General features: G+C 41.3%; 1 protein-coding gene and 1 long non-coding RNA gene across 6 annotated transcripts in view; one reads left to right on the forward strand and one right to left on the reverse strand.

The window, feature by feature from the left end:
- Positions 1 to 12603, reverse strand: part of LOC101958629 (ATP-dependent RNA helicase DDX19A) — a 27656-nt gene extending 15053 nt beyond the window's left edge. Inside the window, exons 1-5 of one of the 5 annotated variants that reach the window (XR_013430983.1) lie at positions 9899 to 10744; positions 9103 to 9151; positions 7546 to 7596; positions 6073 to 6208; positions 1973 to 2065 (exon numbers count right to left, since the gene is read on the reverse strand). Coding sequence is in view for 4 of the 5 variants with exons in the window: in XM_013366016.4 (XP_013221470.2) it covers positions 1973 to 2065; positions 6073 to 6208; positions 7546 to 7596; positions 9103 to 9151; positions 9899 to 9967 (398 nt within the window). In the remaining variant the exon portion in view is untranslated. Of the gene's footprint in view, positions 1 to 1972; positions 2066 to 5599; positions 5661 to 6072; positions 6209 to 7545; positions 7597 to 9102; positions 9152 to 9898; positions 11096 to 12423 lie in introns of those variants that run through there. The other 4 variants (XM_005318410.5, XM_013366016.4, XM_078032655.1 and 1 more) reach the window with 4 other exon arrangements.
- LOC144370901 (uncharacterized) lies at positions 12575 to 13108 on the forward strand. The gene is made up of 2 exons (XR_013430984.1): positions 12575 to 12697; positions 12836 to 13108. It is a non-coding gene; the product is annotated as an uncharacterized LOC144370901 (long non-coding RNA).
- The last annotated feature ends 5880 nt before the right edge of the window (positions 13109 to 18988 follow it).

Genomic DNA, 18988 nt, shown 5'->3' on the forward strand with positions numbered 1-18988 from the left:
CATTCTTGACTCTAGCATAACTAAAGTGCCCTAGTTTTATATCCCAAGGGCTCCAGGGAAATCAAAAGTACAGAGCAGATCTGTGCCAGACAAGTCCCCATTTTCTGCTGAGCCATAATGTATCTTGGATCTTGGCTCCTTCTGCACTTTCCCTTTTCACATCTTGTTATTATTTTTTTTTTTGGGGGGGGGTGCTTGGGTGGGTAGTGCAGCACTGAGGATAAACCAGGGCCTTCCACATACTAGGTAAGCACTTAAAAAAAAAAATTCATTTTTTAGTAATAGGTGGACACAATATCTTTATTTTATTTTTATGTGGTGCTGAGGATCTAACCCAGTGCCTCATGCATGGTAGGTGAGCCCTCTACAGCTGAGCCACAACCCTAGCCCTAGGCAAGCACTCTTAACATTGAGCTCATTCACAGTCCTTTCATTTAAATTTTACTGAGATAGAACCTCACTAAATTGTCCTAGCTGGCCTCAAACTTTCAATCCTCCTGCCTCAGCCTTTCAAATCATTGGGATTATAAATATGCCTGTCTATTCTTTCTTAATGGGGGTGGGGGAAAGCAACTTAATGAAGTCTTAAACAACACAGCATAACCTTGTTTCAAAATAAAAAATAAGGGGCTGGGGTTGTAGCTCAGTGGTAGAGCACTTTCCTAGCACGTGATGAGGCACTGGGTTCAATCCTCAGCACCGCATAAAAGTAAATAAATGAAATAGCTGGGCGCAGTAGTGCACGCCTGTAATCCCAGCAGCTCGGGAGGCTGAGACAGGAGAATTTTGAGTTCAAAGCCAGCTTCAGCAACGGCAAGGCGCTAAGCAACTCAGTGAGACCCTGTCTCTACATAAAATACAAAATAGGGCTGGGGATGTGGCTCAGTGGTCCAGTGCCCCTGAGTTCAATCCCCGATACCTCCCCGCCCCCCAAAAAAGTAAATAAATAAAATAAAGGTACTGTGTTCATCTATAACTAAAATATTATTTTTAAATAAATAAAAGAGCTGGAGATGTGGCTCAGTGTAAAATACCCCTGGGTTCAATCCCCAGTACCCACCCACCCCAATAACAACCAAAGAAAGGAAAAAAGAAAACTAAAATGTTCAGCTATAATGTTGCTGCATAAAGTATGACACCATTTAAACTTTAATAATATGCACACTATTCCTCAGAGTTTAGTGGACATATACATATCTAGTGAAAGTATAAAGAAACCTGAGGGATAATGATGCACTTCAGGATGGAGCTCACTTTGGAGGGGGCGGGAGAGAACATGAAGGGACAGTTAAGACAGGAGCACTGACTATCAAATGGAGTCTTGTTTCTTTCTTTTTTTTTTTTTTTTTTAAATAAACATCTTTATTTTTATTTATTATTTTCTTATGTGTTGCTGAGGATCAAACCCAGAGCCTTCCGTGTGCAAGGCAAGCGCTCTGCCACTGAGCTTCAACCCCAGCCCTGGAGCCTTGTTTTATTACTTGGCAAGGAAAAGCTATTTAGTAGGATAAGGCTCTTCATACTCTAGCTAATTCAATTTTTAAAAACCCAAGTTTAGCTGGGCATGGTGGCACATATCTGTAATCCCAGCAACTCAGGAGGCAGAGGCAAAAGGATCACAAGTTCAAGGTCAGCCTCAGCAAATTAGAAAGATCCTGTCTCAAAATCAAAATTTTTAAAAAAGAGCTGGGGGTATAGCTTAGAGGTAGAGCACCTCTGGGTTCAATTCCCTGTAACAACAACCACTACTCCCCCAAATTTTAAAACTGTGTAAAATAATGCACTCTTAGTTTTTAGTGCTAAATGGGAAAGACAGGAACTATGCCTAAATCCATGTTCTCAGTACTTGCCCAAGCTCTTTTCCAGAAGAAACATGTTGCCCCAAACTACCCATTTTTTACTCAGATAATAAAAGCTAAATTTAATTTCAGTTAAATCAGATTGGGAAGAGGGGTCTTGGGTCTGCACTCACGGTTCAGCAAGCATCATGGGTAACGCATTTTCTTGTATCTTGGATGGTCGATTGAAACCCATGGCATAGACTCCCTGGAGAAGCTGCGGCTTCCTAGGAGGAAAAGCAAAGACAAGATGGGTTTCAAATAGTTGAAACTAGTTTAAAGGCCTCTAATCTTACCTTTTCCTACATCTAGCAAGGAATGATGAATGATGCCTTAAAAAATACTATTTAAACTCAACTCAAACCACCATCTTTACCTATTAAGATTAAGATATATATATGTGTATGTGTGTGTGTATTTTTTTTTAAATATTTTTTAGTTGCCAATGGATTTTTTACTTTGTTTATTTATATGTGGTGCTGAGGATCGAACCCAGGGCCTTCACACATGCTAGGCAAGCACTCTACTACTGAGCCACAACCCCAGTCCAATACATTTTTTTTTATTTGTTCTAACCCTACTAAATTTTAATCTGCAACTATTATATAATTCATAAAATAAAGACTGGTTTCCTTTTTTGGAGAAATTCATGCTTTTAGCAGACCCACAAATCGGCTGGTCTTGGATGACAAGTGTTCCCTGCGTACAGCAGAGCAGTATTTACTAATTCATAGCATAATAAATTATAAAAGAAATATCTAAAAATAAATAGTTCTTGCAATATTGCTAAGATGTAGAAATCTTCTTAGAGAATGGATTTCAGTTTTTATTTCTTGGTGCACATGTTAAAACTTGAGCCTCAAAGGCTGGGGATATAGCTCACTGGTAGGGTGCTTGCTCAGCAAGTGTGAGGCCCTGGGTTCAATCCCCAACACTACACAAAAATTTAAAATTGAATCACAGTCCTTTTGTGTTCCACACTCCTTCTAAAGCCAGCTCTGCAAATACACTAGATAACCAAGAGGTAAGAATATTGATTACGCCAGTTTCTAATAGCTAATGTAGAATAGATGACTTTAATTATGTTTAATCAAAGTAAAAAATAAAAAAGCACCAAATTCTTTTTTTTTTTTTAATATTTATTTTTTAGTTCTCGGCAGACACAACATCTTTGTTGGTATGTGGTGCTGAGGATCGAACCCGGGCCGCACGCATGCCAGGCGAGCGCGCTACCGTTTGAGCCACATCCCCAGCCCCTAGCACCAAATTCTTATATAAGTAGCCGCACAAAAGAATATCAATTAAACTACCCTTACATTCCATTTACAATGAGCTCTCTGTTATCTCTAAACTGACAGGACATTTGACAAAAACCACAACAGATTGTTTCTGAAGAAAAGCCAAACTGCATCAAGACTTCTGTTTTGGAAGCCTTCCCTGGAGGCTAACAGGCTCTCTAAAAGGCAAATGCTGCCACATGTTTCTCAGATATGCAGAACTTTAAAAAAAAAAATGCTTGGTATTTTTTGTTGGGAAAATAAAGCAGCTTCTTATTTAGTTATCAAGGAACAAAGTCATACCTAATTGGGATTCATATAATCTAATAGCTTTCACTGGATTATTATTTTTCTTTTATTTTGCAGATTATTTCAAATCTTTTAAATAAACAGCCCAAATGCTGGCAATGGTGCCACACATCTGTAACCCCAGGAACTCAGGAGGCTGAGGCAGGAGGATCACAAGTTGGAGGTGAGTCTCAGCAACTTATCAGGGACCTACATAAATCATCAGTGATACCCTGTCTCAAAAAATTAAAAAGGCTAGGGATGTAGCTCAGTGGTAAAGGCCCCATGCGTTCAATCCCAAGTACCAAGACAAAATAACAGCCCCAAGTACATTAGGTGACCTACTTCCTGTTCTTTGCTTCTTCTGACTTCCAACAATTGAATTAGAAAGAACTTGCCTTTTTTGGTACTGGGGATTGAATTCAGGAGTGCTTTACTACTGAGCTACATCTCCAGCTGTGGGAAGCCATTCTCCCACGTGATTTGAGTTACCTCCCTGGCTGGGTGAGAGGCGCTTAGACACCGCCATGTCAGAGCCTTCCCCACCCTGTCTCAGGTGCGAGGGCTTGTCCGAGTTGGGGTGTGCCTGACCACTGACCTGAAGACCAATCAATGACCCTGACCTTGGAATGCTGCCCCCCTCGACCTTCATTGGATGGAATTTTCCCTTGAATTTTTTGTTCCCCAATAAAAGCTCAATCCCTGGCGTGTTCCCTCTCTCTCGTGGCCTCTTGTGTTAACCTCGCTACGACATTAGGTGGCTGGAGGCAGGAGCTAGGAGGAGCCGTCTCTGAGCTGGGCAAATAAGGTAACGAAAGTTATGTCTCTTTAATTTTAAAACTCACTAGTTAATTTTTATGCTTTCGAACCTCTATTATGAAGCTATCGTGCTGGTCGCATGGCTGATCCAGCCCTTTTTTAAATTTTGAGACAAGGTCTCACGAACTTGCTGAGGCTAGGAAAACCTTAAAAGTTACACTTAAAAAAAAAATCATGTTCTTCACAATTACTTTGTATTATGATCTAGATCTGAAATGTCCCAAGTCTTGTATTTTGAAAACTTGGTCTCAAATGCAGCAAAGTCCAGGGATAGGGCTATTTTAAGAAACTGTTGAATCAAGAGGGCTCTAACCTCATCGGGGGATTAGTACATTTGTGAATGAACTATTGGGAGGTGATGGAAACTGTTGGCAGGTGGGACATGGGGGGAAGGAGTAACTCTCTGAGGGGTATGTCCTTGGGAAATATATTTTATCAGTGATTCCTTCCATTCTCCCCTTCTCTCTGCTTCCTGGCTGCTCTGAGCTGAGCAGGTTTCCTCCTCCACACCCTTTACCATGAGGCTCTGTCTTACCTCAGGCCCAAAGCAATGAAGCCAGCCAAACATGGACTAAAATCTCTGAAAATGTAAGCCAAAATAAAATTTTCTTCCTCTAGGTTATTTTTCTCAGATATTTGTCACAGTGACAAAAAACAGACTAACACATTTCACTAACAACTAGTTAGCTCTTATTTTCAATGTGTCTTACTCAGTGGTATTAGACAACAGGAATTTAGCCTCTATTTGCCCAGAGGGACACACTAGATTTTTCTAAACAAAGGCAAATAATCCATTTATTCCACCACATTCTTATTCACCAGCTATTTTCTGTCTATGATTTGGATCCTGGCAGACAGAAAGAATGGTAGGTATGTGATGTACTCCTCGAAAAAACCTGCACAGCGGCATATACATGAAGCAATCATCCATAAATACTATTCTATTAATTTACTGAAGAAAACAAAGCATGTGGAATGACCCTCATAATTCTCTACCTTTTTTTTTTTTTTTTTTTAAAGAGAGAGAGAGGGAGAGAGAGTTTTTTTTTTTTTAGTTTTCGGCGGACACAACATCTTTGTATGTGGTGCTGAGGATGGAACTCGGGCCGCACGCATGCCAGGCGAGCGTGCTACCACTGGAGCCACATCCCCAGCCCTAATTCTCTACCTTTTAAAATAATGACATTAAAAGGCTTTCTCAGCACACCAGGAAGAGGCTACCTTAAGGCTTGATTCTGGGTTTTTCTTAAAATTTAGAAACAATAAAATTTGGTTTCCACTCTAATACTGAGAATCCAGGCTCTTTTCACAGACTTTCTATACACAGATAAACTGTTCTTAAGACTATATACCCTACAATCTAACAAAAGGGCTTACCTAATAAGAAATGTTCCTGATATCCAGAAATCACCTGTCAGCCAATATTTTATTGAAAGTTCTAAGAGCATAAAAGAAAAGAGACTTTCAGCTATGATGAATAAATCTGTGGCATTTAAAATCTCTACCAAGAAAGTCAGGCCCAGAGGTGGACACCTTTAATACCAGTTTCCCAGGAGGCTGAGATGGGAAGCTCCCTTGAGCCCAGGAGTTGGAGGCCAGCCTGGGCCACAAAGAGAAAGAGTCTCAAAAAAAACCAAGAGAACTGGATAGCCAAGAAAGGGGTGGGAGACCATAAACTTGTTCATTCGTTTTCACTTCTGAATTGTGCATTATTACCTACTCAGAGAAGTAAATACATTAAAAAATTTAAAGCAAATTAAAAAGTAAAATCCTCACAAGAATTTCTTAGGTACTAGTTTTATAGGGGCGTAGTTGGGAAGAAAAAGTTGTTCAAAGCTATGGATACTCACAGTCGAAGCTCTTCAAAAGACTTCACTGAGTAGAGCGGGGAGTTCGGATCCCGCTGTAGGACTTCCACTTGGTTAGTGTTATCCACAAGGTTGCTTCGGATCAGCTTGTTGAGTAAAGACTGGGCAGCTCTGTCCTCTGTCAGGAAGAAACTAGCAGATTTTCTCTATACTCACCAGGCAAACTCCACCCTTGTAAGAGCCCACTCTTCCCCTCTGCACCTCTGCACCAGCACCTGGGCAACCAAGCATGGCTGGAGAAAAACATGATCACACTGACAAGCCTCCTTTTTATTGTTTTTAGTACTAGGGATTGAACACAAAGGCACTTAATCACTGAGCCACATTCCCAGTCCTTTTTTATTCTGAGACAAGGTCTCACTAAGTTGTTTAGGGTCTTGCTAAATTGCTAAGCCTGGCTTTGAGCTTGTGATCTTCCTGCCTCAGCCTCTTGAGTTGCTGGATCACAGGTGTGCAACACCATGCCTTGCTCTCCCTTTAAATTCTTCACCACTAGATTCAAATAGGCTGAGTTGCCCAGCAAGTCTTTGTTTTCATAGTCCACTCGTTCATCCTTCTTCTCAAACCTCCAGCTATAACTCCTCTTTTCTCAACTTTTTAACTTCTCCACATTCCCATTCATGACCACAACTACACAGCTACCCATATCTGCATAACTATCCTCCACCTCCCATCTAGTACCTAGATAAACAGCTTGTGCTCTTAAGGCTAAGCCTCTGCTTATCTGAAAGTTCTCATTCTTTCCTGCCCACAAGGGTATGTCTCCTCATTTTCTCATGCATTTCACTTTCCCCCTTTACTGGACCATTCCTAGGAGCATGTGAGCCTGTTTTAACATCTGTGTTCATAAATGTGTTTCTTCCTTTACCTCACAATCCCATTCCGCTACTGTTAGAGTTCACTACTCCAGTTTCTGGAACATTCCATAAAAGAGCTGTCTATATTCATTTTGCTTTCTTTCCCTCCTTTCTATTGTACACTGAATGAGCTTTTTTCTTTTTTTTTTTTAAAAACCTCGCCATTTGACCTCAATAGTCCTTGGAAAGCTCAACAATGATTTCCACACCACAAAATCAGTTTAATGGTCAATTTCTAGTTTCTCTTTTTTGAGACAGGATCTCACCATATGGCCCAGGCTGTCCTCAAACTCCCAGGCTCAAGTGATCCTTCTGTCTCAGCCTCCCTAGTAGCTGGGACTATAGAAAAGTACTACCACAGCCAGCTCCAGTTCTTCTCTTAATCAACTTTTTACCCGTAGCTGACACTCTACTTCTGTAATACTTCCTCTGGCTTCTAGGACATCATGCTCCTGATTTTCACTCTATCTCACTGACTGCTCCTTCTCAATCTCCTTTGCTGAGTCTTCCTCTTCAACTTGATCTCCTAATTCAGCCTCTGGGTCCAGGAAGGCAAGCATATTCCATCTCTTGCCATGGGGCTTCAAAAAGTAGTTACCTTTCTCTTCTTCATCTGTCTTCTCTGCAGTGGTACTGGTTTTGATAACACCTACACAAGAAAACACATGTCACTAAACAGGCAAATATTAAACTTAAAAGGTGGGACAATAGCTGGGCAAAGTGGCACACACCTATAATCCCCAGTGGCTAGGGAGGCTAAGACAGGAAAATCACAAGTTCAAAGCCAGCCTCAACAACAGCTGGGCGCTAAACAACTCAGTGAGACCTGTCTCTAAATTAAATAAAATACAAAATAGGGCTGGGGATATGGCTCAGTGGTTGAGAGCCCAAGTTTAATCCCCGGTACCCCATCCCCTGCCAGAATAAAAAAAGTAGGACAACAGAAACACTAAAACTTATTTAAGTGACCCAAATATAAATAGTTGGCCTTTCTTTATGTTTAATGGATTTTATATCTAGCAATTCTTTAAGTGTATAGAAATTCAAGCTAACTTAATATATCACTTCTGAATTATCCTAAGTTAAAATACAGCATTATGTTAGCAAACACAATCCAACAATTTTTACCTTTTGGACTGGCAAAATTATAAAAGTTTGGGGCTGGGGATGTGGCTCAGGTGGTAGCATGCACATCTGGCATGTGTGAGGTACTGGGTTTGATCCTCAGTACCATATAAAAATAAAGATATTGTGTCCACCTAAAACTAAAAAATAAATTTAAAAAAAATTCTAAGTTTGATTAAACACCATGATGGTGACAGGAGAAAAAAGGGAGAATTTATATTTGTATTTGCTTTGCTCAAAAAACCGATGAAGACTACTCAAAATCCAGGAATAGTGGTTACTTATGGGATGGTATATGTTATGGGTACAATTGTGTCCTCTCAAAATTCATATGTTCCGGTCCTAACGCCTAGTGCTTCATTATGTGACCTTATTTGGAGATGGGGGTCACTGAGAATAAAAAAATTTAAGCTAAGATCAGAGTGTGCCCTGCTCCAATAAGAATGAGTCCTTAAAGGGGAAAAAAAGGATGGGGGGATGGCACTTGGACATCAGACACAAAGAGAATGCCAGGTAAAAATAAAAGGAGAGATGGGGGTGATGCTGGAACATCAAAGACTACAAACACACCACAAGAATGCTGGGGAGAGGCAACAGAATAGAGTCTTCCTCATAATCCTCAGAAGAGACCAACCCTGCTGATACCTTGATATTGGAATTCCAGCTTCCCAAACTGTGAGACAATAAACTGCTGTGGTTTAAGCCACCCAGCTCTGTGATACCTTGTTAGAGCAGGCCCAGCAAATAAACACACGTGGCAGTAGGAACAGGGTAAACATTGGAGCAGCATGGGAAGGAAGCCTTGTATATTTTTATATATTTTGAGTTTTAAACCTAGACATACTTTCAAAAAGTTAAAAACTGATATATTCCCCTTTAGTAATGAATTCTAATTTAGGACTCTCAATTCCAGCTCCAGCATTTGCCAAATATTACACTGAAGAAAAGAGTCATGGCTTGCTGCAGCTGTGAGTGCAAAGCAGACACACACATGTCACTTGTACCTAGCCTGTGGTTTCTAGTGACTCACCATTGGTATCTGGTTTGACCTTCTCTTCCTTGATCTGCAAACTGCTCATCTGAATAGGAATAAAAAGAAACAGAGTAAGCAAATGACCTAAGCAAAGGAAGGCCTCTGAGCAAAACAGAAGCTCCCTAGTGAAAGTCTGACAAGAACTACTGCAGAACTATGTTCAGAGAGCCGGTCTGTTCTGCTCAAAGCAGAAGTGCTAAAAGCATGAGCAAAAATGTTTCCTGTATCTTCAACAACCTAAGAAAAGGAATGATAGTTGGGCAAGGTGGTGCATGCAAATATTCCTAGAAACTTGAGAGGCTGAGGCAGGAGGATCATTAGTTCAAGGCCAACCTGGGTAACTTAGTGAGACCCTGGCTCAAAATAAAAAATAAAAGGGCTGGTAATGTAGGTCAGTGGTAGAACACTTGCCTAGCATGCGGGAGTGTCTGGGTCCATTCCCCAGGACCGCCATAAAGAATAAAAATAGAAAGGAAAGAAAAAAATTAAAAAGAAAATCTTAATCCCTGAGTCTACAACGGGCATGCATGACAACACTTCATCAGTGTTACTATTTGTTGCTGGAGGAATTAAGCACATCCTACAGACTTCACTGGCAGAGCACTCTTAAAAGGTTGTACCTGATTTCCTCTGAACTTTACCTCTGGAACCTTTTTCTTTTGCTAATTTTGCTTTCTATCTTTTCACTGTAATAAATCATAGCCGTGAGCACAAGTATATACTGAATATTTATGAGTCATCCTAACAAATCATCAAACTTGTAAACTTCAAGAAAATCTTAAGAGATGTTTACCAAGATGTTGCCTTTTCTCAAATTCTGAACATCCAAATATGAATTCACCACTCTCCATATCAAAATCATCCTTCCTGGGATGGGGTTGTGGCTCAGTGGTAGAGCGCTTGCCTAGCATATGTGAGGCACTGGGTTCAATCCCTGGCACCACATAAAAATAAACAAATAAAATAAAGGTATTGTGTCCATCTTCAACTAAAAAAAAAATCATCCTTCCTCCTACTTCCCCATTCCTGTTACTAGCACTTTATTAACGATGCCTATCAGATCCAGCTTGAACATAGTAAGCTTTGGTATTATTTCCCTTCTCTCTCTTTTTTTTTTCCTATTATGTTAGCATATCCTGCTTAGCTCACCTCCATGGTATTTCTTGATCCCATCACCTCATCTTCATTTCCATTGCTCAACATATGCCCTCTACTTCTAAGATATCAGGATAACTTCCCCACTGATCTCCTTTCCTCTAGACATCATTCCTTCTACCACATTCTGTTCCCTGTAATCCAATATATCTCGCCGACCCTCAGATATAATTTGTCAATATCCCTTTTGTAAAACATCCCCAAATTTACCAAATAAAGCTTTTTTCCTCTTCAAATTCTTCATTAAGGTCCAAGTAAGATCCTCTGCAATATCTTCTATACTGCCCCTACCCCAATCTAATAACCTAAACTACAGCAAAAATGAGTTCTGATTCTTGTTCTGTAGGGGAGTCCAACACTTTGGTGCATTTTCTCCTCCTAAAATGCCACCCCCCCTTTTTTTGGTACCAGGGATTAAAACCAGGGGCACTTAACCACCAAGCCACATCTCCAGTCATTTTTTATGTTTTATTAGAGACAGGGTTTTCACTGAGTTGCTTGGGGCCTCGCTAAGATGCTGAGGCTAGCTTTGAACTCACGATCCTCCTGCCTCAGCCTCCTGAGTCACTGGGATCATAGGTGTGCGATACTGTGCCCAGCCTAAAATGCCTTTTACCTCCACCTTTGTCAAATCTGATTTATTTTCTAATATCTAGCTCACCAAATCATACCTGATTTTCCTACTCATAATGCCCTCTTACTGCTCAGAGCTCATTTATCATATTATCCTTGGCACTTTCACATCATTTCCCATCATTTCTAGATGATGAAGATGCTTCCTATACTCCACTGGGCTTACTCCATTTCAAATAACTGCTGATAAACTGATAATCCTCCCACAACAATAAAAGTGGCTGGAGAAAAAACATGCAATTTAAACATTAAAAAGTTATATATGGCTTTTCAGGTGTGCCTACAATCCCAGCAACTCAGGGGACTCGGGCAGAAGGACAGCAAGTTCAAGGCCAGCCTCAGTACCTTAGCAAGGCCCTAAGCAACTTAGCCTGACCCTATCTCAAACAAATAAATAAATAAAAATAAAAAAGGATGGTAGATGTGGCACAGTGGTTATGCACCCCTGGTACTACTACTAATAATAATAATAAATAAAACTTTTAAAAGGCTGAGCATGGGCCAGGTGCGGTGGGGCATGTCTGTAATCACAAGAACTCAGGCGGCTGAGGCAAAGGTTCCTGAGTTCAAAGTAAGCCTCAGAAATTTAGCAAGGCCCTAAACAACTCAGCAAGACCCTGTCTCTAAATAAAATTTGAAAAAGGGTTGTGGATGTGACTCAGTGGTTAAGCACCCCTGGGTTCAATCCCTGGTAAAACACACACACACACACACACACACACACACACAAGGCTGAGGATATAGCTCTGTGGTGGAGCACCCATGGGTTCTACACTCAGTACCAAACAACAACAACAAAAAAGTTATACAAGGCTTAAGACTACCAAAAAAACCTACATTCTCAAAATCAGCAGTCCATTATTAATGAACAAATCTAAACTTCAGGTGTCAGGTATGCAAGAACTGAAAACCACAATTTACAGCACTTACACTCCAGTTCAATGAATCTTCATTAATTAGAAAAAAATGACTAATATATGAAACTAAATGTCACTTTAGACATCAGAGAAACAATTTGTAAGTCTCTCTCTCCGACATTTGCAGTTGACTGAAACATTAAATCTAAACTTGAATCTGTTATTCTGCTACAAACTGCCAACCATGTTAAACATGGATCCAAAAATTGTTAATATAAATATAAAGTAGCCCGAGAACACTTAAAAAAATGAGAGGTGGGGAGGGAGGGGGAGGGAGAGAGAGAGAGAGAGAGAGAGACCTGTCACTTAATAAGGAAAAAAAAAAGTCAGCATTTGTATCTGCCTTTCCTTACAATCGTCAAGACAAAGAGGTGCCAGAAAGGAAACCAGACCATACAGCAAGGATAGATTTACCAAAAGATAAAGTCTTTAGCCAAATAAAGATAAAAACTCCACACCGGTTTCCTTCTAGGAGCAAACAGGACTAAGGGACTGCCCAAGGAAAACTCGAGGAGCGTGCTGGGGAGAGGCCTGCCCAACTCCGGCGCTCCCTGCGCCCGAAACAGAGTCTACAGGGGCCCGAGGTGCTGTCCCCCAGCCTGAAGCCACTGACCGACTTGACAGCCGCCTCCTGTTCGTCCACCGCCAGGGCCCACGAGTCGGTGGCCATGGTCCTGTTAATGGTAGGGTAACTCGCGAAAACCTGCACAACACAGCGCGCCAATATCAGTCCCCGGCCCGCAACTGGCGCAAGATGCCACTCACGCGGACCGGAAGTGGCGGAGCGCGAACTCACTGACGTCAGTTCCTTCGCGGCCGCAGACGTCACCCTTTAGCGCCAGGCCTTCATCTGTAAGCCGACCCAGGTGTTGTTTCGATTTTCTCAGGTGCGTCTTCGCTTGCGTTAAAATTCTTGAGCGCGACAAAGTGAAAAACAGCCCTCCCTTCATTATTGCCTTACTTCACACGGAAATAGCTCAAAATTTATTTTAAAGAGAATTTTTTTAATAGTTTTTTTTTTTTAGTTATCGGCGGACACAACATTTTTGGCTGTATGTGGTGCTGAGGATCGAACCCCGGCCGCACGCATGCCTGGCGAGCGCGCTACCTCTTGAGCCACATCCCCAGCCCTAAAAACTGCCACAATTCAAAGTTTCTGAACTGTAAAGCTTTATATAAAATCTCATGAAAAATGTATTGACTCTGGGGTGGCTCAGTGGAGCACATGTCTATCATGCACGAGGCCCTGGGTTCCATCCCCAGCTCTGCGAAAAGAAAAATAAAACTATAAGATACCAGATGTGGTTGTGCATGCCTGTAATCCCAGTGATTCGGGAAGGTGAGGCTAGAGTATTGCAAGTTCAAAGCCAGCCTCAGCAATTTAGCGAGATGCTGTCTCAAAATTAAAAATGAAAAGGCTGGGGATGTGATTCAGTGGTATAAAGGAGTCTGCCAAGGAGCCTGACAAATGCTTAAGAGAAGATAGGCCAGCAAATGGGGTGTGTCACATTAGTTACCATAAGAGTGGTTCAAGGAATTGTCCAGTTTTAAACAGTGCTGAGAAGTCAACTATGGACTAGGAGATTATAGTTGGCCAGTGTTCTTGGTGCAGCTATTTCAGGGGAGACATGGGGCAGAAGTCAAACTGCAGAAAGATGAAGAGAGTGACTCAGCACATAGAAACAACTTTTAGACTTATTCAAGGAGAAATGTAAGGCTTAGGATAGAGAATTAAGGGACAATACAATATTAGTCATCAAGTATCAGCACATTAAATAGCACCAAGGAGGAGCTAATGGGAGGAAGAGGTTGAAAATATGGACAATCAATGGAGCCTTAAACAGCCAAAAGAGGATTGGATGCTAGGGTGTATGTCTGTAATCCCAGTGAAGCTGAAGGCTGAAGCAGGAGGATCACAAGTTCAAGACCAGCCTGGGCAATTTAGCAAAACCTTGTCTCAAAATCAAAAGGGCTGGGGATATTAACTCGGTGGAAAAAGTGCCCCTGGGTTCAATCCCTGGTACAGGAGGAAAAGAAAAAAAAAAAAACGTCCAGAAGGAATCTGTTGGGATGGTAAAGAAATTAAGAATGCGGGGCTGGGGCTCAGTGGTAGAAGCTTGCCTAGCACATGTGAAGCACTGGGTTCGATCCTCAGCACCACATAAAAATAAAAAGATATTGGGTCCAACTACAACTAAAAAATATTAAAAAAAAAAAAAAGAATATAGGAATAATGGAGCCTGGGGTTGTGGCTCAGTGGTAGCATGCTTGCCGAGCATACGTGAAGCACTGGGTTCGATTCTCAGCACCACAAATAAAGGTCCATTAACAACTATACACACACACACACAATGGGATAATTATCCCATTAGAACAGGAATGAGGTTGCCATGTGGAGAAAGGTCTGGTAGGAGGTTGAGGGAATTTCCTCTTATTGGCCAGTTTCTTGGAATAGGGGATTTGCTCACAGCTGAGAAGGTTGATTGGGCTGGAAATTATAGGTGCGTGAAAATCTTGAAATAGTCATTGTGGTGTGTGTGTGTTGGTGGGGGTTAATCAGAAAGATCTATTGCATAGAGGAATTAGAGCTCTTTTAGAAGTTGTTCCCTCAAGCCTATAATCCCAGTGATTTGGGAAGATGAGGTAGAAGGATCCCAAATTCAAGGCCTGTTCCAGCAATTTAGTGAGGCCCTAAACAACTTAATGTGACCCTGTCTCAAAAATAAAAAGGGCTGGGAATGTGGCTCAGTAGTAGAGCACAACTGGGTTCAACCCCCAGGACCTAAAAAAAAAAAAAAAAAGTATAAAATCAGTTGAACAGATTAATATTTAATTTCTCCTGCTCAAAATTTTGGAATTTAACAGGGCTTGGATATAGTGGAGCAATTTTCTAGCATGTGCAGGGCCTGGGTTCCAGCCACATTACCTCCCACCCCACCCCACCCCCAAATTAACAAAGCAATGCCTAAACATTGAGACATTGCTGTTAAACCTGGATTCAAATAGCATTGGTTTATCTGTATAATTTCAATGCAAATTTGGCAGCTACTAGTGTCTGAGAGGAAAATAAATAGACCAGAGCAACAATAAACCTGGAGGTTACCGGGTGCAGTGACGCACACCTGTAATCTCAGTAACTAGGGAAGCTGAGGCAGGAGGATCACAAGTTCAAAGCCAGCCTCAACAAATGAGTGAGGCCCTAAGTAATTCAGTGAAACCCTGTTTCTAAATAAAATATTTTTAAAAGAGCTGAGGATGTAGCTTGATGGTTAAGCACCCCTAGGTTCTACCCCTGGTACCGAAATTAACAAATAAATAAACCTAGAGGTTGACCACACAACCAACCAAGGCTGAGTCATCCTTTCAGGTTATTTAAGCAAGGGGAGGTATGCGCTCAGATATAATAAGCTAAAGCACCTAAAACCATTTGACTGTTATCCAATTGGGGAATTCCAAGGATGCTGGAAACTTTTTTTGGTACCAGAGATTGAACCCAGGGGTGCTTAACCACTGAGCTACATCCCCACCAACCACCTTTTTATATTTTACTTAGGGCCTCACTAAGTTTCTGAGGCTGGCTTTGAACTCATGATCCTCCTGCCTCAGCTTTCTAAGCCACTGGGATTACAGGTGTGCACCACTGTGCCCAGATATTGGAAACTTACGTGTGAACAGAACAGTTGTAAAGACTCCAAAATGAGCCAGGCATGGTGGCACAAGCCTGTGATTCCAGCAACTTTAGAGGCTGAGATAGGAGGATCACAACTTTGATGCCAGCCTCAGCAACTTAGCAAGACCCCATCTCAAAATAAAAAAATACAAAAACTGGAGTTATAGACACTCCCCCTCCACCCCCTCCCCCACACAAAAAGATTACAAAATCAGAGTAGTCCTATAGGAGATTTCCACCCTGGCAAGTTATACTCCTGGGCGAGTGTATCAACTGAGCAAATGACCTCCCAGCCAGCCACTGTCAGGCTTCATCTAACATTCTTTTCCCCATAGACTACTCCTATCCCCCATTTCACAACTAGAACAACTATGAAATAAGCCCTTGCCCTGCTAAATACTAATGCCAGAATAGTTTAACAAGAAACACCTACATCTTCACTGGTCTCCAACTTCACAGTAGGTGTTTGAAGCTATTCTGGGAAGCTCTGCCTCAAATTTGGGATAAGGAAAGCAGGGTCTTAGCATCAGCACCTCAGAATGCCCTCACCTCCTGTGTTACTTTTGGAGGCTATTGCAATAGGCAATAGGAGTCAGACAATAGAATAAGGAATATTTATTCTCAAGCAAAAAAACATTCATGTAAAAAACTACAAGGGGTTCCCAAGCACCTGGTGTCTGTTTCCAAGACCAAGAGAAACCTAAAGAGGGCCCCTGAAATCTACCACACATTGAGTGGTGTGGTGAAGGAGGGATCAGCCCTCTTATAAAGGTGGCAGGCCTGGCATCATACATGACAGGGATTCAATTCTAATGCAGTCTGTTCTTTCCACACCCTCATTGTGGGTTTCTTCAGATTATTTTTTGCAGGGAATTTTTTACAAACCACAGATCCTTCTTGGCCTACCATTCTTCTTCCATTTCCCCAGTGCATTTCTTCTTTTTGTTTTCCACACAGCCAAATGACATCTCAGCACTGGGGGTATGATGGGACAGATCCAATAAAATCTGGCTTAGCTGTCAGCATTTTCTACCTCCAATATATTCAATATCCTATGTATTTCTGCTAGACAAATTATTCTCAAAAAAATTTATCATTTTTATAATTTAAGAATCTATGGAAATTTACCACTAAGTTCAAACACCATTTACTTTGGTTTAAATGATGGTGCCCTCTCCAAAATTCAGGTTGAAACTTAATTTCCAAATACAACAGTATTAAGAAGTTGTGACCTTGAGAGGGACAGTGGTGCACATCTGTAATCCTAGTCACTCTGGAGACACAGGCCAGAAGATTGCAAATTTAAGGTCAGCCTCTGCAATTTAGCAAGACTTTGTCTCAAAAAATAAAAAGGGCTGGAGATGTAGCTGAGTGGTAATGGTTCAATCCCATTAGAGGTGGGGTGTGTAGGTGTGACCTTTGAGAGAAGCATCCTTACAGAAGAGCTCAAGGCTAAAGTGAACACTTGCTTGCCCTTCCATACTTTCTACCATGTGAGGACACAGTGTCCTTCCCTCAAGAGTAGCAACAAGGTACCATCTTGGAGGAAGAGAGCAGTCCTCATCAGACTTCAGTCAGCCCTGCTGGCTCCTTGATCTTGGATTTTTCCAGCCTCCAGAACTGTGAGAAATACATTTCTGTTCTTTATAAATTACAGTCAGGTATTTTGGTGTAGCAGCACAAATGGACTAAGACACTGTTTAAAGATTCAAATCTTCATTTTCTATCTGAAGAGACTTCTCTACGCACATAGCTAGGCTGCTCATCTCCCTGCCTCTCCAGTGTACCCCTATCATCATCCTGGTGAATTTGCTTTAGTCTTTTATTATTATTATTATTATTTTTTAGTTGTAGATGGACATAATACCTTTGTTTATTTTTATGTGGTCCTGAGGATTGAACCCAGGGCCTCACACCTGCAAGGCAAGCGCTCTATCACTGAACTATAGCCCTAGTCCTGTGTTAGTCTTAATATTCCCTTCCCCTACCTAGGGCACTCTTCTTGTCACTTGGAATCTTGCTTTTCTCTCATATGCAAGCTCCATTTCTTCACAAAACTTTCTCTATCCTCAGAAATCCTTACCTTCTGGTCACCATTGATATTTATATGGAATATTCTACATCTTAAATAAGAAACAAGATGGGAATGACAAAGAGAAGACCTATCTCCAAGCCCATAATACCAGGCTATAACTAGCCTAAGAAATAACATGTGACTCTTCGCTTATTACTAATAACACTAACCAAAAACATGCTGTTTCCTTTACCCACTCATGAATGAGAACACATCTTAGTTAACACCAATAAAGAATATATCAACAAGTGATTTGTTCTTATGCACACAGCCAATAAATGACACAAAAAAATCCTAATAAAATCCATTGTTTATGGATAATGAACATCCAGTATTTTCTACTGGAACAAAATTTTCTTTCCTGAGTTTCTCTCTTTTAGGGCACAGCTTATCATTCCATAAATAAAATCAGTAAAAGAATCCCTGGGGACCAAAATTAATTAAATTCAATACATTTTTTACATCACTGAGGTCTCCAGGCTGTACTAGGTCACAGAAGCAGCTGTGGACCACTTAGCCCTGGAGACAGGCACTGGCAGGAATGAATATGGACTGTGAAGGGATATGATCCACAGTGACACTGGGATGACGTTCCAGAACCATCTACAATAGGGGGTGTCTAGGCTTTTTAAAAGATGCATAATCCTTTGGGAGTCTCCCCAAGAAAATGCATTTAAACTCAAACTAATGCATATATTTCATAGACTCCACGAAACCCATCCAGTGAATTCTCAGAGGTCTAAGATCCCAAGTTAAGAACTATTGATCTACACTTCCACCAGAAACTCATTTACTCCTACTATTGAAGAATCAGCTGTACACCATTTCCCATTTTCCTTCTCAGACTTGGGACTGCAATAGTAGATGAGTCATACCTATTGTGAGGAGTGGAGTCGGCCTGCAGCCTAGTGAGCAGTTTATATATTTCTTTATTGTCCTTGTTTTTAAGTTATTTCAAAGTTGGTCCACAGAACTTCAGGGGACTATAACATTTCTTTTCTTCTTACGAGACTCCTATGATGGGTCAACGTTGACCAGGAGTACACAGAAAACTACACCATCAAGTACCCACAGGAGAATGTGTCAGAATTGACAGTCTGTCAGTCTTTCCACAATGTTAGATTAAGGAAAGCACCGGGAGGCTGATATTGGACCCATTCCCTTTCCAGGTGACAGCCTGGCCTTAAAACAGAGATGCCTCAAAGATGATCTGGGATTACAATGGTTCTAATCATATAAAAGTCCTCTACCACAGCCAGGGGTATAGCTCAGTGCTTGAGCGCTTGCCTAGCATGTATAGGCCTTGGGTTTGATCCCCAGAACCACACACAAAATAATAATAATTGTAAAACTCCTCTTCCAGGTCCTAGATAAAGTACATTCCATATCAAGGCCAAAGAGCTGAAGAGGACTCCTTTTGGTTGGGGGTCTGAG

The sequence above is a fragment of the Ictidomys tridecemlineatus genome, chromosome 15, assembly GCF_052094955.1.
Source record: "Ictidomys tridecemlineatus isolate mIctTri1 chromosome 15, mIctTri1.hap1, whole genome shotgun sequence".
In the NCBI taxonomy this organism is placed as follows: Eukaryota; Metazoa; Chordata; class Mammalia; order Rodentia; family Sciuridae; genus Ictidomys; species Ictidomys tridecemlineatus.